At 44.0% G+C, this 23,487-nt stretch overlaps 9 protein-coding genes across 9 annotated transcripts; 4 read left to right on the forward strand and 5 right to left on the reverse strand.

Annotated features, from left to right (window-relative positions):
* Nucleotides 1-169: 169 nt before the first annotated feature.
* On the reverse strand, nucleotides 170-2,047 carry L199_001315 (uncharacterized protein; the record flags this gene model as incomplete). Its single annotated transcript, XM_064887070.1, has 5 exons — nucleotides 170-260; nucleotides 338-421; nucleotides 541-944; nucleotides 1,085-1,290; nucleotides 1,369-2,047. 5 exons carry the CDS (start codon nucleotides 2,045-2,047, stop codon nucleotides 170-172), a joined length of 1,464 nt encoding a protein of 487 aa, XP_064743142.1.
* Nucleotides 2,048-2,516: 469 nt separating this feature from the next.
* Nucleotides 2,517-5,662, forward strand: L199_001316 (ATP-dependent RNA helicase DBP4; the record flags this gene model as incomplete). The annotated part of the gene is made up of 8 exons (XM_064887071.1): nucleotides 2,517-2,672; nucleotides 2,728-2,788; nucleotides 2,847-3,257; nucleotides 3,353-3,705; nucleotides 3,807-4,244; nucleotides 4,330-4,695; nucleotides 4,777-5,343; nucleotides 5,414-5,662. The coding sequence occupies 8 exons, from the start codon at nucleotides 2,517-2,519 to the stop codon at nucleotides 5,660-5,662; spliced, it is 2,601 nt and encodes an 866-aa protein (XP_064743143.1).
* A 564-nt stretch (nucleotides 5,663-6,226) lies between these two features.
* L199_001317 (uncharacterized protein) lies at nucleotides 6,227-7,202 on the reverse strand (the record flags this gene model as incomplete). The annotated part of the gene is made up of 2 exons (XM_064887072.1): nucleotides 6,227-6,505; nucleotides 6,597-7,202. The coding sequence occupies 2 exons, from the start codon at nucleotides 7,200-7,202 to the stop codon at nucleotides 6,227-6,229; spliced, it is 885 nt and encodes a 294-aa protein (XP_064743144.1).
* A 2,899-nt stretch (nucleotides 7,203-10,101) lies between these two features.
* L199_001318 (uncharacterized protein) lies at nucleotides 10,102-10,854 on the forward strand (the record flags this gene model as incomplete). The annotated part of the gene is made up of 1 exon (XM_064887073.1): nucleotides 10,102-10,854. One exon carries the CDS (start codon nucleotides 10,102-10,104, stop codon nucleotides 10,852-10,854), a length of 753 nt encoding a protein of 250 aa, XP_064743145.1.
* A 1,169-nt stretch (nucleotides 10,855-12,023) lies between these two features.
* L199_001319 (uncharacterized protein) lies at nucleotides 12,024-14,550 on the reverse strand (the record flags this gene model as incomplete). Its single annotated transcript, XM_064887074.1, has 8 exons — nucleotides 12,024-12,189; nucleotides 12,288-12,514; nucleotides 12,582-12,706; nucleotides 12,822-12,912; nucleotides 12,970-13,152; nucleotides 13,277-13,466; nucleotides 13,594-13,979; nucleotides 14,113-14,550. The coding sequence occupies 8 exons, from the start codon at nucleotides 14,548-14,550 to the stop codon at nucleotides 12,024-12,026; spliced, it is 1,806 nt and encodes a 601-aa protein (XP_064743146.1).
* Nucleotides 14,551-15,580: 1,030 nt separating this feature from the next.
* Nucleotides 15,581-16,984, forward strand: L199_001320 (uncharacterized protein; the record flags this gene model as incomplete). The annotated part of the gene is made up of 3 exons (XM_064887075.1): nucleotides 15,581-15,647; nucleotides 15,715-16,180; nucleotides 16,378-16,984. The coding sequence occupies 3 exons, from the start codon at nucleotides 15,581-15,583 to the stop codon at nucleotides 16,982-16,984; spliced, it is 1,140 nt and encodes a 379-aa protein (XP_064743147.1).
* Nucleotides 16,985-17,490: 506 nt separating this feature from the next.
* On the reverse strand, nucleotides 17,491-18,424 carry L199_001321 (uncharacterized protein; the record flags this gene model as incomplete). Its single annotated transcript, XM_064887076.1, has 2 exons — nucleotides 17,491-18,321; nucleotides 18,395-18,424. The coding sequence occupies 2 exons, from the start codon at nucleotides 18,422-18,424 to the stop codon at nucleotides 17,491-17,493; spliced, it is 861 nt and encodes a 286-aa protein (XP_064743148.1).
* A 1,130-nt stretch (nucleotides 18,425-19,554) lies between these two features.
* On the forward strand, nucleotides 19,555-20,915 carry L199_001322 (uncharacterized protein; the record flags this gene model as incomplete). The annotated part of the gene is made up of 3 exons (XM_064887077.1): nucleotides 19,555-19,943; nucleotides 20,207-20,432; nucleotides 20,742-20,915. The coding sequence occupies 3 exons, from the start codon at nucleotides 19,555-19,557 to the stop codon at nucleotides 20,913-20,915; spliced, it is 789 nt and encodes a 262-aa protein (XP_064743149.1).
* Nucleotides 20,916-21,597: 682 nt separating this feature from the next.
* On the reverse strand, nucleotides 21,598-23,023 carry L199_001323 (protein SYM1; the record flags this gene model as incomplete). The annotated part of the gene is made up of 8 exons (XM_064887078.1): nucleotides 21,598-21,726; nucleotides 21,903-21,930; nucleotides 22,001-22,035; nucleotides 22,218-22,285; nucleotides 22,394-22,545; nucleotides 22,682-22,739; nucleotides 22,859-22,880; nucleotides 22,949-23,023. The coding sequence occupies 8 exons, from the start codon at nucleotides 23,021-23,023 to the stop codon at nucleotides 21,598-21,600; spliced, it is 567 nt and encodes a 188-aa protein (XP_064743150.1).
* Nucleotides 23,024-23,487: the final 464 nt, after the last annotated feature.

The raw sequence follows: 23,487 nt of genomic DNA on the forward strand, positions 1-23,487 counted from the left end.
TTCGGATTGACAACCCAGTTTTGACATTTACAATCGGTGTGTCCAGTCAAGATGCGAATAAATCTTTGTAATGCAGCGAATGCGATGCTAGCCTAGATTCACGGCAGGGTGACTCGCACCAAGAGGGTTTCATGCTTGATCAATCGTGCGTATCAGCAAGCATATCAACCTACTCATCTTCTCCTTCTTCCTCATCTCCTGCCTCGTCATCGTCGTTGTCGTCACCTGTTCCAGGTGGTAGAGTGACATAATCGTTCAATCTGTTTATCGTTATCCGTTAATATCAATATGCGAACTCGCTTATCTCTAAGAGTCGTAATGCGGTTGAGCAACTCACAATCTGACAAACGGACGCATCACTACTAGAACATCGTATAATTGCTCTTGAAAATCTATAGAAATGACTTGTTCATCTGTGAAGCTAACAACGGGCGATCCGATCAGTTCAGACATCTCCACATATACCATAAGATCCATCATGTCCAGTTGATGAATAGATTGGACATATTTTCGGAAGGGTGTAAAGAAGATTACACTCACTGATGTACAACAGCAATACTCCTCAATTTCAACAAATCAATATCTTTATGATCCTTTTCAACTCCCTTGGGAGCAACTTTGAGTTGATCATCATTCCCAAAAACATTTTGTCTTCTACCCTTCTTATCAGCTTTAGCCTCACCAAATAACTTCACGAAATCTGGATGGGAAATACAATCTCTGAATCTCTGTGGATCGGTCTGGAGATGATGTCGTATTTGTGCTAATTCATTTTTACCAGGTTGCCATATCCCAGCTGCCAATAGGGATTTATCATTGGGAGAGATGGATAGATGATAAGCTGCCCATATACCTTTACGTCCACCTCTACTTGTTGACATTGAGAAATTCCGTTTGTAAGGTGTTTTGTCGGATGAGAAACGGACGTCTCGATATATACGGTGCTATGAAAGTCCATTTGCATGATTAGCTTTGTCCTGTTGATCTGATGATGTGGTATCCCTGATGCAGAAATATATCGATCATAAGGATGAGATAAGAGCGTGTCGGACTGGTTGAATGTCTGTCATACCCTTGCACTCACTATAATATCCTTAGGCGGTAATATCGGCACCTCATCATCAGCTTCGTGGAACTTCATCTGTACCGTCCCTACAAAAGACTTCCATTCATTCTCAGCTTGTCTGAAACATGGTTCGTGCGATCTGAACCATTCTCTATCGTTCCTTTCTGGTATTTGAAGGTTCTTAAGGAAATTTAACGTATTTTGAGATATCCGTCCAGGTGGAACTGGAAGTGAACGATATACTTGCTTAACGACCCTTTCATTCCCGACTTATCCATAATAGGAGAAAAGAAGGTACTCACCTTGTCCAGTTTTGGGCGCAGGATATATCCTTCCAGCGATTTCCTGTCCTTCTTCCAATTCTATTTCTTCATCATCATATTCATCCTCATCGTCGTATCCCTCAATCTTCACATCTGATTTACCCTTCCCGACTCCGGTCCCATTGCCATTGGACAGTTTGACTTTCTTCGCTGATCCTCCACCTTTACCACCACCGGAGACGGATTTCCTCTTATTACCAGTTTTCTTCTTCGGTTGATCCTCATCTAAAAATTCCGAATCTATCGATCCATCCTCATCCGATTCCTCTTCAATAAGCTCATCAGGCTCGCTAGAGGAAGAAGGATCGAAATTATCTTCTGAGCCTCCGTCATCTGATGAGCTCGGTTCGTCAGATTCTGTCAATCCACTAGGCGAATCCCCATCTTCATCTTCGTCGACTTTCGCTTTCCCTTTCACCTTTTTCGATTGTGCTACCTTGCCTTTGCCTTTGGATTTATCAAAATATGGCGAAGTCTTTGCTCCTTTCTCGATCCATCTACCAGACGTTCTCCTAGTAGGTGTAGAGGTGATACTGTTCTGCAGCGTGGTAGAGGGCTTCTTGGCTGATCTGCTCGGTGTGGATTTAGCTGATGCGGACGATAGACGAGGTGATGATCGGGCTCTGGGTTGAGTCGGTGTCGATTTGGCTTTGGTCATGTTGACTGATGTTTTTGGAAGACTGGTTTCCTGGTGATCCTTTCGTTCGAGATTACTATATTCTCGTTCTCCGATATAGATGTTCGCTGATGATGTGGAGCTGTGAGTTGGAGATTTCCTCGGTGACCTGCGATCTTACGGTATATGCTGATATACCACTGCATCTTCGGGATCTTCACCTTGATCCATCTTGCACCAAAGCGCGTCAACATGATTCCATGACGACATGACATTTACCCATTACCCATTACCCATTACCCGATCCAGTCAGCTCTCCCACGGTCTGTTCACAAAGTCAATCAGGCACATCCCACGTGGCATCGTTCCATATTTTCAGAAAGTCAAGATTTTTCTGGGATCCATCTGTTGACAACTGCTCGGAAAAGCTTGCTATCACTCTTGAAGTACACCTGGTTCTCTCACAGCCATAGACACAACGTGGTATTCAGAAGATTATCCTCTTTCGAAGATGGCTTTCGTAGATAACAAGGCGTCTTCCTCAAAATCAGCCCCTGGAGCCAAGGGCAAAGGCAAACCCGCTCAACCTAGATTGAAGACTAATCAAGCTAAGAGATTGAAGATCGATGAAGAGCTGAAGGAGCTCCAAGCAAAAGTGGATAGTTGGGTAAGCTGGCAAGAGTGCTTTTTGGGTTCCACTGCTTAGCTGATTACTGTAACAGATACCTCCTGCCGAGATCACTTTGTTCAATGAGCTACCTCTTTCTTCCCGTACTCTGAAAGGTGAGTTGATTGATTATTTGGTTACATGATCCATTATAGCTCACGAAATATCATAAAGGTCTCAAAAGTAGTCATTTCCTCAACCCTACACCTATCCAACAACTGGCCATTCCCCCTGCGCTCCGTGGTCAAGATCTTCTTGGTTCAGCCAAAACCGGATCAGGTAAAACCCTTGCCTTCATCATACCAATGTTAGAAAGATTATATCTAGATAAATGGGGTCCGATGGATGGTCTGGGAGCAGTCGTCATATCACCTACAAGGGAATTGGCCGTACAGACTTTCAATCAACTGAGGGATATAGGAAAATATCATAATTTCTCAGCTGGTTTGGTCATAGGTGGTAAACCACTCAAAGAGGAGCAAGAGAGGTTGGGAAGGATGAATATCCTTATTGCTACTCCTGGTAGATTGCTGCAGCATTTGGATAGTACTGTCGGATTCGAATCTTCAGGTGTAAAAGTTTTGGGTATGTGTCATGTCACTATCTCGAACAGTACTCACTGTTCTGTATGAAATGCAGCCACTGAGTCGAGCTGACTTGGTCCGATTTCGATATTATAGTGTTGGACGAAGCGGATAGATTACTTGATTTGGGATTTCTTCCAGCCCTGAGAGCGATCATAGGCCATTTCTCCCCTGGTATTTCTACTTCGAACCCTTCTACCAGACCCTCACGTCAGACACTGTTGTTTTCGGCCACTCAAACGAAAGATCTAGCTGCATTGGCTAAATTATCGTTATATCAACCTGAATATATCAATTGTAATAAAGCTGGTGAAGAGGGCGTGGTACCTTCCAACCTGGAACAATACTATGCTGTGGTCGGACTGGAGAGGAAGCTAGATACGTTATGGGGATTTGTGAAGAGTCATTTGAAGATGAAAGGAATTGTTTTTGTTACTTCTGGAAAACAGGTGAGTTTGATTGACTTCGATATGCGCTTATCTTCCACAACTGAGGGTCTAAGGGGACAGACGAATTCTGACGATTGATGTCGTATGAATTGTTTTATTAGGTCCGATTTATCTTCGAAACCTTCAAAAGACTTCATCCCGGTCTACCATTAATGCATCTCCACGGAAAACAAAAGCAAGCCACGCGTCTAACGATCTTCCAGAAATACTCTAGTTCCAAACATGCCTTGTTGATCTGTACCGACGTTGCTGCTCGAGGTTTGGATTTCCCCGCAGTAGATTGGGTAATACAATTAGATTGTCCAGACGATGTCGATACGTATATCCACAGAATTGGACGAACGGCACGATATCAAGCTGGAGGACATGCGTTGACGTTATTGTGTCCCAGCGAGGAGCAAGGAATGTTAGATAGGTTCAAAGAGAAGATGTTGGATGTGAAGAAGATTAAGATCAAACAGAGTAAAATGGGTAATCTGAAACAGCAAATGCAAAATTTCGCTTTTAGAGAACCTGAAATCAAGTATCTAGGTCAAAGGGTGAGTCATTTCAACAAGATGGACCAGTCTAATTCAATATCTTTCTCAGAGGTCAGAGATTAACTATTTGATTGATGGCTTCTAGGCATTCATCTCGTACATGAAATCGGTTCATATCCAAAAAGATAAATCTGTTTTCAAATTATCAGAGTTACCCGCCGAAGCTTTTGCGGAGAGCATGGGATTACCTGGTGCACCCCAGATCAAATTTGCGGAGCAGAAAGCTTCGAAAGTCCGAGGTGGTCAAAAGAAGGATGAGAATGAGAAGAAGGATGAGGATGAAGTGAGGGTGGAGGAGAGAGGTGTGGTGGGAAGTGATGACGAGTCTGATGAGGATGAAGAGGAGATAAGTGACGAAGGAAGTGATGAAGATGAAGAGGAGGATGTTGACGCAGGGGATAAAGTTGAAGATGAGAGTGAGAGTGAGAGTGATTCATCGTCCTTTGACAAAGTAAGTTCCTCATACAGTCGGTCCATTCGACTTGCCTTTTTTTGGGGGGGAATGCTAATCATACATCTTCCGCGTGATCAGCCTAAATCCGCTCCAGCAGTCCGAACAAAATACGATAGAATGTTTGAGCGAAAGAACCAATCTATTCTCACTCCCCATTATACCGCGCTGGTCTCTCATGGCGAAGCCGAAAATGAAGAAGAGGGGGATGACGATGTGTTTACGTTGGCAAGGAAGAATCATAATTTGTCGGATGATGATGATGAAGGATCGGATGGTGAATTACTCAAAGTGGCAGAAGGTAAAGATACCACTGCAATCACTGGTTTAGTGAAGGGATCAGAGAAACCTTTGATAAGCTCAGAAGATCTATCAAAGAGGAAATTGAAAGCTGCCACCTCTAAAAAATCGAAATTGAAGACTGGGGTTACAGGAGAGAAATTGATTTTCGATGAAGTTACAGGAGAATCTAGGAATTTCTATGAGACTGGTAAAGATGTTGAGAACCAATTCATGTCAGAAGCTAAACGAAGGGAGTACTTGGAAGAACAGAGGGAGAAAATGAAAGTTGCTAATGAGGTTGATAAGCTCGTGGCAAAGGAGAAGAGGAATGAATTGAAGAGGAAGAGGAAAGAGAGGGAGAGAGAGGTGAGTCAATGGATGGATGGATAGATATCATGTCGCTGCACCTGACTGACTGAATACCTTTCGATCATAGATGCGTAAAGAGTATATGTCTGACGAAGATGCCGATGGACCTGTGGCGTATATAGGAGGAGCAGACTATGGTGATAATTCGGATATCGACGAGCGCTCGCCCTCACCTTCACCTGAACCTGAAGTCGAAGTTAGGAATAAGAAAAAGAGAAAGAACAAATTCAAACCTGAGGCTGAAGAAGGACATGATAGTAAAGGAAGGTTAGAGGATGATGAAGAATTGGCTTTGAGGTTGTTACAAGGTTCTTAAATTGTCGAGGTATATTGCATGCATTTTTGATGTGGTTTGTCCGGGTTTCACTAAGATGGTTCCTTTGGTTGGGAATGGTCTAGAAGTTATCAGAGTCATATGATCGTTCGATATTTCGATATTAATCAGTCTGATTTCATATATTTCTTCATTCGTTTATTTACTACATCATATTCCACGAAAGCCAAAAAAGACTCTGAACTACGAATTAAGACTATCAATACAGCTCATAATCATCGGGGGAAAAAGGGAAATCTATTTTGTTTCGTATCTTTCAGAACCAAATCAAGTCCAATCCGATCCAGAAATAAAGCTATAAATACAGTATAAACAGAACCATCATCGACCGAATTCGTGCAAATGGAGTGGAAACAATCCGATATACGTAAATATAATGAAGATATATATATATAGAAGGTCATGAAGAAGTCGTTAATGATATTGTTTGTTCCTTTTTTTTTGTTTTCGGTTATGAACAGAAACGAAGTGTATGAATGTATGGTAGTAGCAAGATATCAGACACCGATGAATGAAAACCCAGAAAACTTCGTAATGAGATGAAGATCATTGTTGAATCATGAGATGATCGACACCTTGTGTAAGATCATTATCACCTTGAACTTCATCTTGAATCTCCTCTTCGTCATCTTCACCATCATCTTTTGCCAGTCGATCATTCTTGAACAGAAGGTCGTGTGGTGTAGTCGGGGTTAGGATAGCGGTCGATGCTGAGGAAGCGAAAGACGATGATCTGGAAGATTCATCTTGTTGTCTGGTAGATAATGATGGTCTTGGTGGAGTAAGGGATGGGTGTACATAGATGGTTGGAATGGATGGTGGTGACTACAAGTACAAGTACAAGTACATATTCATATATTAACAAGTGTTCAACGTGAGGAAGAATCCCCATACAGAGATCGGAGATATCACTCACTTGGGAATTTACATCTTTTTCACTTAGTATTCCACCTCTGAGACTAGAATTAGTCCTCGTAGGAGTCCTCTGTAAGCTGATATTCTCAATACCCATACCCATTCCGAGAGGTCTTTGCATCTGTTGAGTAGGTGGTGATGTATTTCCCTTTTGACCTATCGAACTCAACGTCCTCTCCAGCGGAGGAGCCACCAAGACCCTCTTATCGGGAGATAAGTGTCCGGAGGAAGGGGCAGATGCAAGTGCATAAGTTGCATTGGAACTCGAGGCGCAGAACGAATGTGATCGATGAGAGATAGTGGGTCGTTTTGGTTTAGAAGGTAGAGAAGGAGACGAAATAGGTGAGATGGGTGATATGGGACTTGGGATAGAGTATGGAGTCACCCTCTGAGAAGAAGAAGAAGAAGAAGAAGAAGACGAAGACGATTGGAGTGAAAGTAATCGTCTAGGTAGAGGTCTCGAAGCTGATGAGGCGAATGAGAATCCCAGTGGTTTCTGAGGATCATCGAATGGGTTAGGTGTAAGGAATGGAGCAGGAGACGGTTGGGGTGAATATGATTTCTTGCGTTGGGTGGCACCAAAGGAAGGTGATGGAGAACGAGTCATGGTTGCTGACATTATTGCAGGATGTGTCTTGTCTTATAGACATTCGATGTAGGAGGGAGGAAAGGCGATGGTATCTGTTCGAATATTGCTTTCGTTCCTTCTTATCTAAGACTCCAGATTCCAGTAAAAGATCAGATGATCAACATGAATCTTTACGATCCGCGAAAGAGTTTTTCGTCTTGGCACAGGATCCAGCCAATGAGTTGATCAAGACGGGTTATCACGCCAAAGCGTTATCACTTGATGAGCGATAGTCGACGGCGGTCTTTGAAACAGATTGAGGTACTGATAGGTCCAGTGCCAGTGCCAGTGAATTTTCACTCGTCTGGTCTGAGTGAGACTTATCCGGTTTGATCAATAGATGATGTATATGCTTCTTACGCGGTGAGCTCGAGTCTAATTGATGACGAATCGGTTTCACACCTTGCTTTCTGCACGGGTGAAACGATATTGAGATTGAGATTGATGAGCGGTCCTTGTGAGGTTATAACAGGTGGTGAACGTGAACGTCGAGGGCGAAGCAAGTTGAAGAACCAGTTGAAACGATTTGATGTGATGGTTCAGTGATGTCTCGGAGATGGTTTATCAAAAATGTTGTATGAGATATGGTTAAGAGAATGAAGTGAATGAATAGAGTGAGAGAGGAAGAAAGTACTTGTGGGAGAGTGGTATATATCTTTTGATGATATTCGATGCGAGACGAACCGATTGTCTTCCCCTTTGCTAGATATCACTGCTGCTGATGCCGATGATTCAATATGGGGAATAATATCCTTTCAGACGTCCCGAATTGTGATTACACTAGAGAGTATTGCTATATTTCTTTCCCACGACTTGGTACGATAAAATCAACTACTGCAGTACCAGATTTTGACTTTGACTTTGCATTTTGATTATTGATTAGTGATGAAATATAATCATTAAAACCCAACTCTAAGCTTCGCAATAGCTCTAACTTCTTGTACGCACTCTGCCGAGTACCGTTCCGGTTGCTTTTCCTCATCCTCCAGATAACCCTCTTTGGGTAGGTGTGATGATGAAAAAGGGGGTTTCGACCGTGAGATTGGTTTGTTTGTTTACATTTGTTTGTCACTGAAGCGTCATCATCGTCGTTACTGACTCACTGGAGATCCCTTGAATTTCGGTTCAACGGTGCAAACCAGAGAAAATCAAGGTGCGAGCGAAGGAAAGATATGATGAAGATCACTAGCGTAAAAAAAGGAACAAAATCTTCCGATTACCCCTGATTTACCTTGTTCACAGAAAGATAACCAAAGTACTTTAAGTACTTTAGGTGACCCGTAGATCAGGTTTCACATAATTGAAGCATTACAGCCAGGAATACAAATTAAATTCTTGTCACGCCCAGCCCACAGTCCAGACAGATAACGAAAGATACAAAACATGTGTTGATACATGACGAGAGATATTAGTCTTTTCATGACGTGTCTGCTGACGTGTCTGCTGAGTACCGAACGATAACGTGCTGGATGGGATCTGGAATTTCGATTATGATGGCGATTTTGACGTTACTCGGCTCATGGATGGATTGGACATTAAGCTACAACGGCACGTCTTAGGCTAAGATAACTTTGAGCGTGTCATGTACGAGAGTTTCTGGGACAACGAGGTCAAGCATGTCCAGCATAGTATGGAGTTAATTCACTCGTGCAATATGGCTGACTCTGACCAAAGTTAACATTCTATCCATGTTAATCTGTCATATTATCACTCTGAAACAGTCACATCGGCACGGACAACCAAGAACCCCCCTCGGCACTCTTCTCAAAGAGCAAGTATGTATGCGATTCTGCATGAGCAACTTATTTTGTGGATCCTAGGATATTCCAGCATCCCAGGACCCGAGCCGGAACACGGCGAAACGATGTCCGATCGCTTTCCCACCGTATATACATACGATACGCTACATATGCCAACACAATGTTTGGTACGGGTTGTCCCTGCACTAAAATCAAATGTTCCTTCTCACACTCTTCGAAACGTAAGGCCGAGCAGACTTGATGACCCCAAAAAGCAAAAGGGAAAGCGTAAGTAAAATCAAAAGTGAAAGTGATTCACGCGAAGGCGAAGGGGGAAGGAAGATGGCGTCGGATAGGACGGGACTGATTTTCCAGAAATTCTATAACTACACAAAGTAACGATCAGCCAACCTTTGCATAAGGATCTTGACTACAAATGGCGGTACAGTAGTATGTACGAATGACGAGGCGCCTGACGAACCGGACCCTCCATAGGTCACATCGCCTTGATTCCATATACATACATACATATATACATACACACCACACCTCTCTCGGCAGGTCGCAACGGATGGAGTGTGACAAAAAAGCATTCTGTTCAGTCAAATCCTTTGTGCTGTGCGACTTTCGTTGAAGATAGTAATTGACCATTAACCTGTCTAACGCCAGGAGTGAGGTATGCGTTACTGCCAAGTTTCAGTATCAGTGTAATCGCAGAGATCTAGTTATCTCAAATCACTCTCCCCATCTGGCTCATCTTGAAACATTTAACGAGACAGACATTTGTGCATGCCGCCCACCTACGACTTAATACATGTACAATGCGAAGTGCTCAATCGTGAAGTATTGTCATCTTGTTTCTGATTCGTTTAGGAACAGGAAGCGATATGATGAGACACTCTCTCCTACGTTCCGGGTGAGTCTCATTTGTGGAGCACGAGTACGTGTCCAAGTACGTGTTCACTCTTAAGAACCATCACTCTCAAGTATCATCACCGATTTAACAAGTGAGCTGTGTTATGTGAACCTCTTTGTAGATTTGACTAACATCCAGCCTGACCTGACACACAGACAAACCGCCATCTTCATCGACTTCGACTTCGACTTCGACTCCACTCTACAATCACCAAACAACAATCATGTCCTCTTCCAATCCCACTTCAACTTCCATTTCCACATCAATCCCATTCAATCACAATGGTCGTCTCCTCACCTTGATTCCAGGTAAACCACTTCTATACTACGCCCTGAACAAATCCCGCTCTCCTGGACCATTCCGACCTGGACCCCCAGGCGAAGACGAAGGAGATCTAGATCCAAATGCCGAGTCTCACGTAATTTTCCGTTCTTCGTCGGGCTTCTCTGAGGATCGTCACGGCCGAGACCAAGAAGGACAAGAAGAAGAACCAGATTGGCTAGATCCCCCTGAAGGCTTTGATCTTAATGGTTACATCAACGAAGATGGACAAGGGCATGGAAGGATCGATTTCGGTTGGGCTTTAGATGGCATACCCACTTACAATCCTAACACTGGGAACGACAATAATCTATCGGACGATTCCTTGAAGCTGGTCCATGAGGTAATTCAGGTCAACCAGGGGCTGGGGATAAACAATTTCGGAACGAGCTTGCTGTGGGTGGGGTTGTCCAATAAATTGCCAACAATTTCACACGAGCATCATACCGTTGGGTATAACCCATTTCTGTCGAGCGCACATTCACCAGTCGTAATGCAGGAGGGAGCGAGATATCTTGGAACGTGTATACCACCACAATCACAGGGGAGCATAGGTGGTATCAGTACATCGACAAATAACGGTACGAGCTCATCGAGTGAAGGCACCACCGGGTTTGAAGGAATAGTAGAAGAGGCAACAGCCAACAGGCCATGATAAAAGTTACAGACATTGATCAATTGAGAACTTACTTTGGTAAGCGATATCCTTCCTTACCACCGACTGAACGAAGATCTGAAAGCGCTGCGAGTAGCTCCCTTCGCCATCAGGCTGTCTTCTGCCAGGTGAGTCTTCTCATCATACGATTCCGAGACTTAAAAGCTTTGAAAGAGCTAAAAAGCCTGTTGATAGTAAAACATTATATACAATGCAGTCTTATGTCCTTGATCCTTTCACTACTAGGTTGTTTTAAATTATATAGATATGAAGTGAATGGAATCATCGAGTCTTGTGTCTAGGGGGGATCTTGCGTTGATGGTATCTTGCACTTCCAGCTTCTAATAGTTTGTAACGCGGCCCAATTCACAGTGCGAACGGAAAAGATGACATGGTACTATTGATACACATGGACGTCGAGTACGACCTTCACTATAATGTATGATTCACGTGTACCTGTTTGATAGATCGTGTTACATATTTTGCATACTTCCCTTCTCACTACATTCCCAAACAACCTTCTCTGAAGGGAGCCTTTGTTTTCTCACCCAAGACTGTATATATGTTCTATCTACCTTGTTTTCGCTCGATACTTCATACTTTATTCTTTACGACATTCTTATTTGAGGCTTGCTCTCATAAGTTACTGAATATTGGATACTGATATTTCATCTGAGGGGAAAAACGTGTTATTCGTTATGTTAAATACTTTGGTTCGATTTGAATAGGATTGGTTGAGGTATTATTATTGTTGTCGTCGTCGATATGAATGACTGACGGCTATCTCCATTCACACTTGACACATTCTTCCGCTTCTCGTCCTCGAAACCTGGATTTTCACTATTGATTATGGCCCCTTCATTATACGCTCTCCCTCCTGAATCGGTTCAGCTGAGCAATCTTTTCTGCAAGTTCATTGATGTGATTCGATCCGGTGGAATGGTGAACTTAAGTAAGGGATAATTGAAGTTGGTAATTGATATATAGATACACAGTGTGCTCGAGTTTATCTTTCCAAATAACGTCATTTTCGCGTAGTTGAAATCAGGAGGTCGAAAAAGCGAAAGAGTTAAATTATATTGTTGGATATCGTCATCATTAGAGTTTAGTCGTTATGGCTTTATGTCTTCTTCTTCCTCGTTTTGTACTCTTATATTTTAGGTGGGGTATTACGCCTGAATAGGATTCAACGTACTGATCCCTCTAGCAGCCCTCCTCTCTAAAGCGGCAGCCACCCATCCAACCATATCCACTTCCGCATCCTTATCGGCAACTAAGAATGGATGTTCGAGTAGCTGAGCGTACGTCGGACGTTGATTGGGATCTTTCATCAGACTGAAGGAGAAAAAACAGATCGCCATCAGCGGCAGCCTCAATGTGACAGATCATGCAAAATTGGGTAAGATCAGATCAATGAAGGCAATGACACTTACCACTTGGCAACGAAATTATTCGCATCATCACTATATCCCGGAGGTAGGGTAGGTGGAGCACCATTGACAATAGCTTGCAATTGTGCGAATACATTCGAGTACGTCTCGGGCGGATATGGATAACATCCTTTAGCCAATTCGATTATAGATAACCCTACTGACCACACATCCGAAGAAACGGTATATGTTGGATTCTGGTTGACGGTTTCGGATTTGATTCTTTCGGGCTATACGTGAAGTCACCGTAATAAGTACTTGCCACATATAGAACTGTGTCAACCATCACCAACTCACAGCCATGTAACTCTGACAACCAATATTCGTCTTTGCCAAACTCTTCTCCAACTGACCTGACACTCCGAAATCACATAATTTCACTTCACCTTTCTTGTTGATAAGCACGTTGGTAGGTTTTACGTCTGCCGTTTTCCAAAAACAATCGTCAGCAATCGCCCATAGTGATCCGCCTGTCTGGATCGTGTTTCCAGCATTGGAGCGGGATGTCGAAACGGTTGCATGGAAATCTCAACTCACCTCTGTGCATAATCTGCAACTCATCTTTCAAAAACTTCAATCCTCTGATCATACTAGCTGTTATCCTCCTCAACACATCTTCCGGCACTCTCTCTTGAGCGCTTGTTGTTCCCCCATTCGTCTGTGTATCTTGATCTTTCGCCAATACACCCCCTCCAGTCAAGGTATCTAGTGAACCAGCATCCATGTATTCCATACAGTAATACACACACGACTCAATGGTGAATGCTCCGAAGAACTCGACGATCTCAGGTGCAACCGCTCGATGTAGAATGTCGAGTTCCATTATGATTCCATTGAGCTTCGATTCGTCAAGTTCTAATCGAATTTCCTGTAGAATTGAAGAAGAGATCGTCAGTATAATTTAGACAGACATCTCGACTCGATCGGTATACGATCCCATATGGTGCACCATGCGATGAACCATGGAGGTCGAAGAGAAAACCATAACCCACCTTCATAGCCATTTCGACGTTGGTAGGTCGATGGAACACCTTATGCACAGATCCGTAATTTCCTTTACCTAATTCACCCAATACTTCAATTTCGTCCATATTGATTTTAAACGAAGCTCCGTCGGCGAAATCGACACCTTTAGCTGTGAGGACGGCTTTCGATGAAAATTTGAGCGATCCAGAGGGGTCCCTAAGGACGTCGAAAGAGCGTGTGTCAGCGACCAACTCATATGATGTTGAAGTTGTGAATGACCCTCATGACGTTCAGGAGATGATAGAGCGAAACATAGTTAGGGGAAGAAAACAGGTCCACTCACATAATCGTCTTGAAATCACTAAATTTACTATTCTCCTCTTTGGGTGCTCCCTTCATACCGCTCAATGTCAATCCACCTGGAGGACCCATCCTCCTTCCTGCCACTCCCGCACCTCGATTCATACCCGCTGGTGAGCTCGCTCCCATTCCCATCATACCGAGATTGGGTCTAGGTGGACCTCCGCCTCCTCCCGCTGCTCTTCTAGCGGCTAAGCCGAATGGACCTGAATTTGGACCTGCAGCAGCTGGCGTAGAAGAACCTTGACCTTGGGGTCGTAAGGCTTGAGATCGTAACAGAGCTCCCATGGAGGTAGCATTAGGGTCAGGGCCAAATCCACCGCTGGGGGAGGTGGCGCCTCCTGGTGGTCCTTGTCTTGATGCGGCGATCTACGAGTGAAGGGATACCAGTCAGCATATGATAATTCATAGCGAGAGAGCCATTTGAAAAGTGGAAGAAAGTTGGTGCGATATTGGGTCTTGTGGTGAGGGGGAATCATCTGTTTGAAAAGTGTTCACTCACCTTGTCCATCTTAGCTTGTAAACTCGGTAACATCTTCGTTTGCATTGGACCTGCACCTTTGCCCGCTGCACCTCTCATACCCATAGGCATGGGCATACTACCTCTCGCTGCGCCCGGTCGACCGCCTACAGTGGTTGCCGCAGGTCTGGAACCGGTGGAACTACTGGGGAGGACAGGTGCGGATGTGATACTTTGTGGTGGAGGAGGACGTGGTAAGGCTGAGGGCGATGCTGATGATGAACTGACAGCATCTCCATTCGGTTGATCTATACCATTGACTGGTGCTGCGGGTGGTGGGTGAGCTGTCGTTGGTGCTGTAGATGATGACTCGCTATCTTCTGGGTTTGTTGGTGATGCTGCTCTAGGTGAAAAGTCACGAGAGACCACATCGGGCGAATCGTCAATCTTCAAAGAGTCGAGTTTAGGCGGTGACGACATTGTGTTTACCGCCTACAAGGATGTCGAGATAAGAAAGAAGGAATGAAAGTAAAGATGATTGGTAATGGTGGTTTACGGTGACTATATTCCAGTGTATCTGTCTTGACTCGTCGTTCTATAATATCCGATCAAAGGTATGATCCAAGTTGGATGCCGATTATCGATTGCTGGATTGGTGATTTACTGACGATGAGCCGAGATGGTAAGGAAATGAGATGAAAGGAGAACGGAATAGATTTCTAGTCAAAGGTGCCCAGGGGAATGTTACGGTGGATTCTGAAACGGCGTATGACAGGTCAAAATTTTGTCCAGTCCCTATATATGGATATGATAATCTGTCCTCTTGATATCTGTGTAGGTCTATCTGCTTCTATCTATATTGAGTTGGTTGTGATGATAAGAGATGTTTATGGGAATGAGGGATGATGATGGAAAAGTGAGATCGAGTAAGCGGGACGTGCGCCAAGCGTTGAGAGTGCGTTTTCACCAGTCGAATCTTGCACGAGTACGGTATGATTTGCTTCGATATGATGTTTGGGCTGATGAAAAGGATGTTTTTATCTGATGAATGCCGATCTGTGTCGTTACCGCCAGTGATAGTGATGACGACGATGGTGACCGCAATGGTGATGATGAGTGAACTACGGAGTGTGGTAGGTGAGGGGAAGTGTAGCGTAGTGTCGATGAGGAGGGGGTGAATGGACAGATGAATGACGCTTGGGTTCAGGGTAAGAGGACTAGTCCCAAGCGATTTAGTGCGGATATCCCACTGCGGTCATGGTGCGACTCATATCGGTGAACTCCGCTTATGCAGTACTGTACTTCTCACTCATATGCGAATTCGAGTATGATCCAGTTCGACGGACTCATGTTCACTCGTCCATGAGACAACCCTACAACAGGCTCAACACAGGATCATCCCAAGCAGTCCTAGACTTAGGTTCAACCTCAATAGTACGAGGGCTTTCAATCTCCTCACTCTGACTGCATCATCGCATCGCCAGAGACCTCCCGCTGATCCGTTCACACAATGTCGACACCTCTCAAATCATATCTCGGCCGATCCATCGATCTCTTGCGACGAAGCACTGCGAAGGGCGAGTCGCTTCATGCACAGTGCATCACGAGAGTCTTAGCTGATCTGATCATCCGTCTGTGATATAGTGGTACAGAGTGAACCCACTCCAACAGCACTTCCATCCACGATATTCTCATTCGATTCATCTCATCCTCCTGTGGACAAGATCGATCAATTCGGATTAGGTTCAGATATCGAAGTTGGGGGTCTATCTACTTGTAACCTCGCTCTCATCCCTTCTTTACCTGCCTCTTCCTCCTCCTCTTCTTCACCATCACCACCGTCTTTGAATGGTGATGTTGAAGGTGCAGAATCAAGTTATTCACATATGGCATTCTATGGATACTTGTCGACGAAAATCCCACAAAGCAAATTAGGTCAAATCCGAACGGGGTATGCGGGATTCAGGAATATCTCTAAACCCACTTTGTTCGGTCAGGATAATTGGGATTTGGAATTGTATAGTCATCTTAAAGTCAAAGTGGGTTATAGAGGATGGGAAGGTTGGAGGAATAGATGGGTCGTTAATATTGGTATTGATGGTAGACCAAAGTGAGTTTTTATGATTATAGTATAATATCAATCAATCATTCATTCATTCGTCTGTATCCTCATTGTCAATTTTCCAATCATTCACTTGAGCGTACATACCTTCTCAGGCTGTTCAGGTATATCCTCAGTATAATTCGCCTGAGAAATCACCTTTTATCTTTCACTCAATTGAACTAACCAATCTTATCTGACCACAGGTCAGACGTCTTTCAACACCGACTCGAGCTTCCACCCACCCCTACATCCTCATCATCTAAAATACCTTTAGATCCATTCACGTTCCCCTCCCAGCCCACATCATTCTCCACCCTCTACCTTCCTCTCTCGTCATTCGTCCTAATCAAAAAAGGTGTCATATCGCATTCCCCTATACCGATGCCCAAATCGTCCATACGAACTATAGGTTTTGCCCTATTAGGTAGAGATAGAGGGGACGATGGGCCCTCTGCGCCTACTCAGAGCCAACAGGGTTTGTTGAAGTCTTTCAGGTTGGGCGGATGGGGTAAATCCGATGCTAGCGAGGTAGAAGATGATAAGGAATTGAAAACTCTTTTGGAAGAGGATCAACCTCCCACATCGGCGCAGGCTCAGACACCAAGGAGATCTACTGGCTCACCAACTACAGGATATCACAGAGTAGGAGGGGGTACGACCGAGAAAATACCTGCCTCGACTGCCCGTAATGGTGGAATTGACGAGGTGACAAACGGACTGGAAGAGAGAGAAGGGTATTTCGAACTTTGTGTGAAGAGCGTGGAAGCTGTTAGGTGGGATCCAGAGTCGGATGAGGTCGGGGATGTATGAGTGCGGGAATGATGAAGGGGTGAGATGCAAGGTAAAATGTATGGGAAATAATGCTTTGATGCATATCGTAAGAAGTTTACCATCACACTGGATTCATCCCGTTCCCCATATCGACTGGACGACTAGTACATAATTGTCAGCCAAATGCGGTTCATTCTCATCCGATCGTCTCTTCTCATTCTTGCTTGCTTTCGGACTCGAATAATGCATTCATCAGGAACATGTCAGTTCTAACGAAGAACCAACGGAAATGACCAATGTGCTTGATCGATGACGCTAACACATACCGCATTTCCCGTGCACACTGGCGTTTCTCGGACTGATGCAGATACACTACCTCGTTACTTACACACACACGCACACACACATCGAATGTCCATCTCCCTCGCATTACACAATAACCACACTTTCTGTAGGATATAGATCAACAAACGAGACTGATTTCTTCGATCTACCTTTCGATTTACGACCAGAATTGTGTCGTGAAGCCTTCTTCCTCTGAGTACTTAGTTAGAACTCCTCTTACTCGGATTCGGTCGGTTATGATCCCTTGGGTCTGCCTTCCTCTTTTTGCATTGATCAGACCGCGCAGGCTCATTGGTCGCTGTCGTCGTTTCTTGCCGCCTAGCCGAGGTCCAAGACGTATCATCACTTAGAGTCGTTAACGAACGTAAATCAAATTCGACAAGACAAGCCTCGAACGAAGGGATCGTCATTTTATCGCTCGTGTTCAATATCGAGTCCGTATCTGACTTCTTGCCTTGGTGCGTCCCAATTTTGGTGCAAGTGGAAGTGGATCTAGCGGTTACTTGGAGATCACAGTCGGAGGGACGCAATTCACTCGAGGGATTGAGATCAATCCAATCGTCGAAATCAAGTTCAAGATCCAGACTAGTATTGGTATTGAAATCAAGAGTGGGATCAAATAGATTATCCAAATGTTGCAATTCAAAATCGGTTATACATGTGGTGTTTTGATTCCCCACTTTATCGCGACATCCTCTAGATAACGAACCAGATCCTGAAGACGAGTCAACCCTAACATCATGAAGATAATTCACGTACATCTTGACTTGCAACTCCCCCGTCGACGGTTGAGAATCGGGAATGGTATGGTCCAATTGTTGGGTTGACCAAGATGGAAGTTGGGGTATATAAGCTGGTAACAAACATGTGTTCTTACTTGTATCTGTATGTTCCAGCCAGCCACGAGAGGGTACAGACTGAGTCCTGAGACTCGTATTGGTACATTGAGTGGTATTCATGTCTGTGTTCGATGATACAATACTAGGTGGTGTCAAGTACTGTTGTGTCCATTCTTCAATTTCATCTAATATCTTTATCACACAAACCGGTAGACCATAGATCAGATCCGCTCCAATGTTTTCAAAAGATTCAAAGAGTACTTACAATTGGTCGTAATTGTTTTCTCCTGTTCATTCTTTTCTACTTATCTAGGTACGATACAGCTCACCTCCTCTTGCAAAATCCGTTTTCACACGAAAATGTTGACCGTTGATGCACGATGAGTCTGCTATATGTACTGTGAACGAGGAATTTTCTACCTTCCAATTCCACCCTCTGCATATATATTATATAGTCAATTGTGCCAGTGAATTTTCTGTCTTGTTAGACCATTCCGACTTGCGTACCTATTCGGTAACTTACAAAGGACTGCATCACCGCATTCTGAAGTGTATAAGAGGTAGCTGACAGGGTACTCACTAAGGACTGGTAATCTGAACAGAGATATCCAAAGCAGGAAGGTTCTCCATTATCTTCTCCCATCCGCCTAACATTCGAAATTGAGGATCGAGAAGAAAAGTCGGGACTTGGAGGACTGTGGCATCTGCTTGCATACCTCATCTTATCAAGGGCTTATGGGATGCTAGCACTCGCGTTTGACATTACCACTTGATCCAGAAGAATCATCTTCATAGTAGATACTGAGGCTCCTCCTACAGATTCCCTATGTTGTATGAAGAACGGGACAGAGGTGATCTGTATTGATCTTCCATCCGCCACGCCGTGCGCAGCAGCATAACAACGCGAAGTCAGCGGTCCAACGTCTCAAAGTCTACTCCTGTCCGACCACCAAGGTAGAACGTGCAGCTGCCAGCGCCAATCTGGATCGGTAGGTCTGTCTGTGCTATACTCCTGTTCCAAGACTGTTGCAGCGATGCGACTGTACTGGCAGGTTGCTACAACGTATCGCTCGAAACTATACTGATACTATACCCACTCAGGGTAATACGTAATTGAAATACCAAGCTTTACGCCACGACCAAATGTAAAATCCTGCGTGGTAAGGTAAAGGTAGGTTGTACTCGAGTATCAGAATTCACCAACAACATCAATCAAGATCAACAATCAACAATTTCTCGTTCTCTTGTTATCATCATTACATATCAACAATAGACAGTAGACTGTCCTAGTCATAGACTTAACACCCTCCAGAGGGCTACACATACTCATACACGTAGACGCACGACTCAACCAATCTTTGCAGGCAAAGATATATACCCTTCCATCCTTTCCATCCTCCTCTCCTCCGACTGAAAACACGCGTCATGTCATCATCTCTTCCACTTACATCCTCTATATCTGGCACAAACGCAAATGGTCATGGTCATTCACGAAACGCTTCAACATACATATCAGCCGAAGCTGGTCGACCTAGCAGTACGAACATCTCAAATCCAAGTGGTCTAACACAGAGATCACCCAGTCCATCACCTACCAGACCAACATTCGGATTCAACAATGATGTCCCCATACCCCACTCGAACGGTCCCATAGCATTAGACAAGTCGCTCTCAGGATCTGGTTCTGGTTCTGGGATACAGCCAGGAGGGGGATGGAGTAGCCTGACGCCCCAGAGGGTTGGGAAAGCTATCGGAGCGAGGTTCATGAGAGCTGTCAGGAGAGGGAATTTACCGTTTCTGTTGGTCTTCTTTAGGTGAGTTACTAGTGAAGGGTCATACGATCACTTCGATACGATGGGATGGTAGATACGAACGAATAAGTCAGGGGATGTGCAAGACAATCATATTTTCGGAGAAGGAAGGAAGAGTGACTTTCAATGGAAGAAGAGAGATATGATGAAATCTTAACCTCTCTCTTCCTCTGAAAACATCACATTTCATCATTGCCATCGTTTCTCTTTTTCTCTCTGCAAGATGAACACCTCGTATTGATTACTGACAACTTGTCCCCATACAGTTGTACGATAGTATTCTTCTCAGCCTTAGCAGGAGTAGGGTATCACGAACCCCTTCCTGATTCCCTCTCTGGTGTCGGATCACCAACACCTACTGAGGCAATTGCGAATCCCGGAGAGTTTAGGGTGGGTGGACCGGTTTTTGATGATAGGAAAGGATTAGAGAGGAGGATAGCGGAACAGAGGGCTTTAGAAGAATCTTGGGCGAGGAAGAGGAGACCTAAGGATGTGAGTGGTTGTTTGATCTCTTTCGATGATGTTGGGACATGGGGAATGGCGTGAGGAGCGGGACCAATGGAGCCATGTGAGAAGACATGATATAGAAATAGCGGATGTGATCACGAATGGGAATGGAAATTAGGATATGAGCCGAATAGTGGTCATGATGATGAGGAAATGTGCTTTGCCGTCATAGAAATGGAAAGAACGGTCAAATGTAGAGTCGGACCGTATTGTCTCATTTTGGATCAGAAACACCGTCTTTCTAAGGGGTTGAGCAAAACCATTATACTGACATTTACCATCCTCATCAATTAGGGCGCATGGATGCGTAAACAACGTGACGACAAGGCAATCCGACGTAAACCCAACCAAGGACAAGGTACAGCTACCTCGGGAAATAATGGCGATAGTAAAGAGACAGTTGGAGTAGTTGTGGAAGGTGGTCAGGGTTTAGCTAAGAGGGATATCATCAGTACGACGGCGATTTAGATGATGAACGTCCTTTGAACATGATCATGGTATACAGTACATAAAAAATAGACATATTGACCGGGAGAGGTCAAACTTGATTTCCTCCCTTTCTTTCTTTCTTTGTTTCTTTCTTTTTGCTATCTATTCTATATTTGGGTCTTTATAGCTTTATTCAGTATGTTTCTTACGATACGAAGTGAATCGAATCGGGTTCGTTCATTCACTCATTTTCTTGGTAGTTCCTTATAGATAACAAATCATATAAAATCAAGTCATCCACGTAACTATACGAACAGTCATTTATAGAGTAGACTAAAAACATCATGATAAATTGCATTTGTGCATATGTGCGGATGTTTATGGGTAGGTGTCGGTATGTGAATGAGCAGGACGATGGCAGTATCCAGTATCCCTTGAAGACTACTGATGCGGACATTTGACTAACTTACGCATCGACAAATGGAAGGGAAACATTTCATGATCCATGTAAATTCTATATACATTCTATTATCTTTCATTTCTATGTAGAAGTATCATTCCCATCAATCAACTGCTACCTATATCCTTTCCCTATCTCTTCTTCGCAATGTCCATTGTATTCCTCAGATGGCTTTTCCTCTTCCCCATTGCCCCTTCCCCTTTCCCCTTTCCCCTTCCCCTTGCCCTTTGCGACTACTGCTCAATGTTTACTTGAGAATGCTTAATCCTTCTTGAGATCATTCTCGGCCTTCTCAACTTGTTTAGGTTTAGCATTTTGTAAAGACAAGAAAGCGTTCCATGGTATGTTGACTCCGTTGATAGCCAAGAGTCGATATTGGAGAGGAATGAACTGTGTTTTCAATATCATTAGCTCATCATTGATATGCAAATGGCATTTCTGTGATGAGGACTTACACCCTGAATATCGGAGACGATCAGAAAGCAAGTTTGTACATCGCATAGTCAGCTTATTGACTGATGTGTCGTTACTTCCGTAAGTAGTAGTGAGAAAAGGAAGAGACGTACCATGTTAAGAGTTTGGAAAGGAATGAACCTGTGCAGTTGAGCGAATAATCAGGCATCAGCAAGCAAACACCGAAGTCAAGTGTAGTGAGAAAACTTACAACATCCAGTTCGCTTTCAAAGTAGGAACGAAAGCCTAATTCGCGAAATACAGATCAGCTTTTCACTCGCTGGGTTGAGGAGGAGAGAAAGGAGACACCAAATCTAGAAGCAAGAACGAGAGGGACGTGCAAAAGGAGAGTGCGTATGGATGTGAAATCAAGATAGGTCGCGATCAGGATGGATGAGGTACAGGGTAATATTGATCTAAACACTCACCTCTTGCCATTTCGCTCTGGCATCAGCGAGGGTCTTACCTTCCATGAGGGTCATGGCGTGGAAGAAACCTAGGAATCAAGAAGATATACACATCAACAACTCATCCTGTACGAGGTTAAGCGGATCGCATGACGAAACGGTATCGGGCATGAGGTATAGGTAGACAGCACACTCACCGGTCAATACGAAAGGAGCGAAAACGAATTGATCCAGCCCCACTCTCGCGAATGTCGCAGGCCATTTACTTTTGATAGGTAATCTTTCCAATGTCCTGAACCATACTGTTACGGCAGGCGCGAAGATACCTCCTCCCCAAACGACAATTCGGCTGATGATAGGTTGAAAATAAACAGCATGAACATATTGAGAGAGGGGGATGGAAGTGAAAGGTAATACAAAGGCATACAAAACTGAATGATTAGCAGTTGTTCGATTCTACCATTTCAAGTATCGTGCTGACTCACGCAGTTCTGACGAAATCATGTTTACTGCCTTTTTTCTCAATCAATTGTTGAGCTACGACTATTGGCGATTGCACGGTCAGCATGATGTATTGGATTGAACCAGAACAATTGCAGAGATGGAACCTTTGTCAATGACGAAGCGGTGGAACGTTGGGACTTTGATCGTCTGACACTCACCATCACCAGTAGCAAAGAGTACCTATACCAACCTCAAACATAAGTACACATATACAGAACGTCGAGTCAGATAATCAGACATTCACTCACAGCAGAAGACGCCATACCTCCTATCAAAGGTCTTCTAGTCAAGAAAGCAGAGTATGCTCCAAGTAACCCAGCCATTGTGTATATCTGAAATAATTTATCTTTTGTCGAGGTGTTGATGTAGTAGTGATGAGTAGTAAAAAAAGGTAATCAAATTTTATTGTCCAAACTATGGTTCGAAGTGTTTAGAAGTTACCTTAATCCAGGACCGATGATGGGTCCGCGTTGAACAAAGAAAGGGGGAAAGGGGTCCCGCGGGGGTTTACAGATGTACGAATTGTGATGCGGCAATATGGAAGGGGTAATCTAGCTAATGGACAAAGGGGTCGATGGGACTTGGTTGTGATCACTTGAGTTTGAGCGGGATGTGAGATTGGATAGAAGGAAGTGTACAAGATGCAAAAGAAGGAGGGAGGGAGGCTGATTGAGATTGATGAGATTGCAAGACTAGATTTTTAGTGTTTAAGCTTAAGCTCCACTACGACTACTTCGGATGAACACATGAACACACGTCATACTATTTGTCAAACCGGCGGTCCATA

This window comes from Kwoniella botswanensis, chromosome 1 (assembly GCF_036426115.1).
Source record: "Kwoniella botswanensis chromosome 1, complete sequence".
NCBI classification, from domain to species: domain Eukaryota; kingdom Fungi; phylum Basidiomycota; class Tremellomycetes; order Tremellales; family Cryptococcaceae; genus Kwoniella; species Kwoniella botswanensis.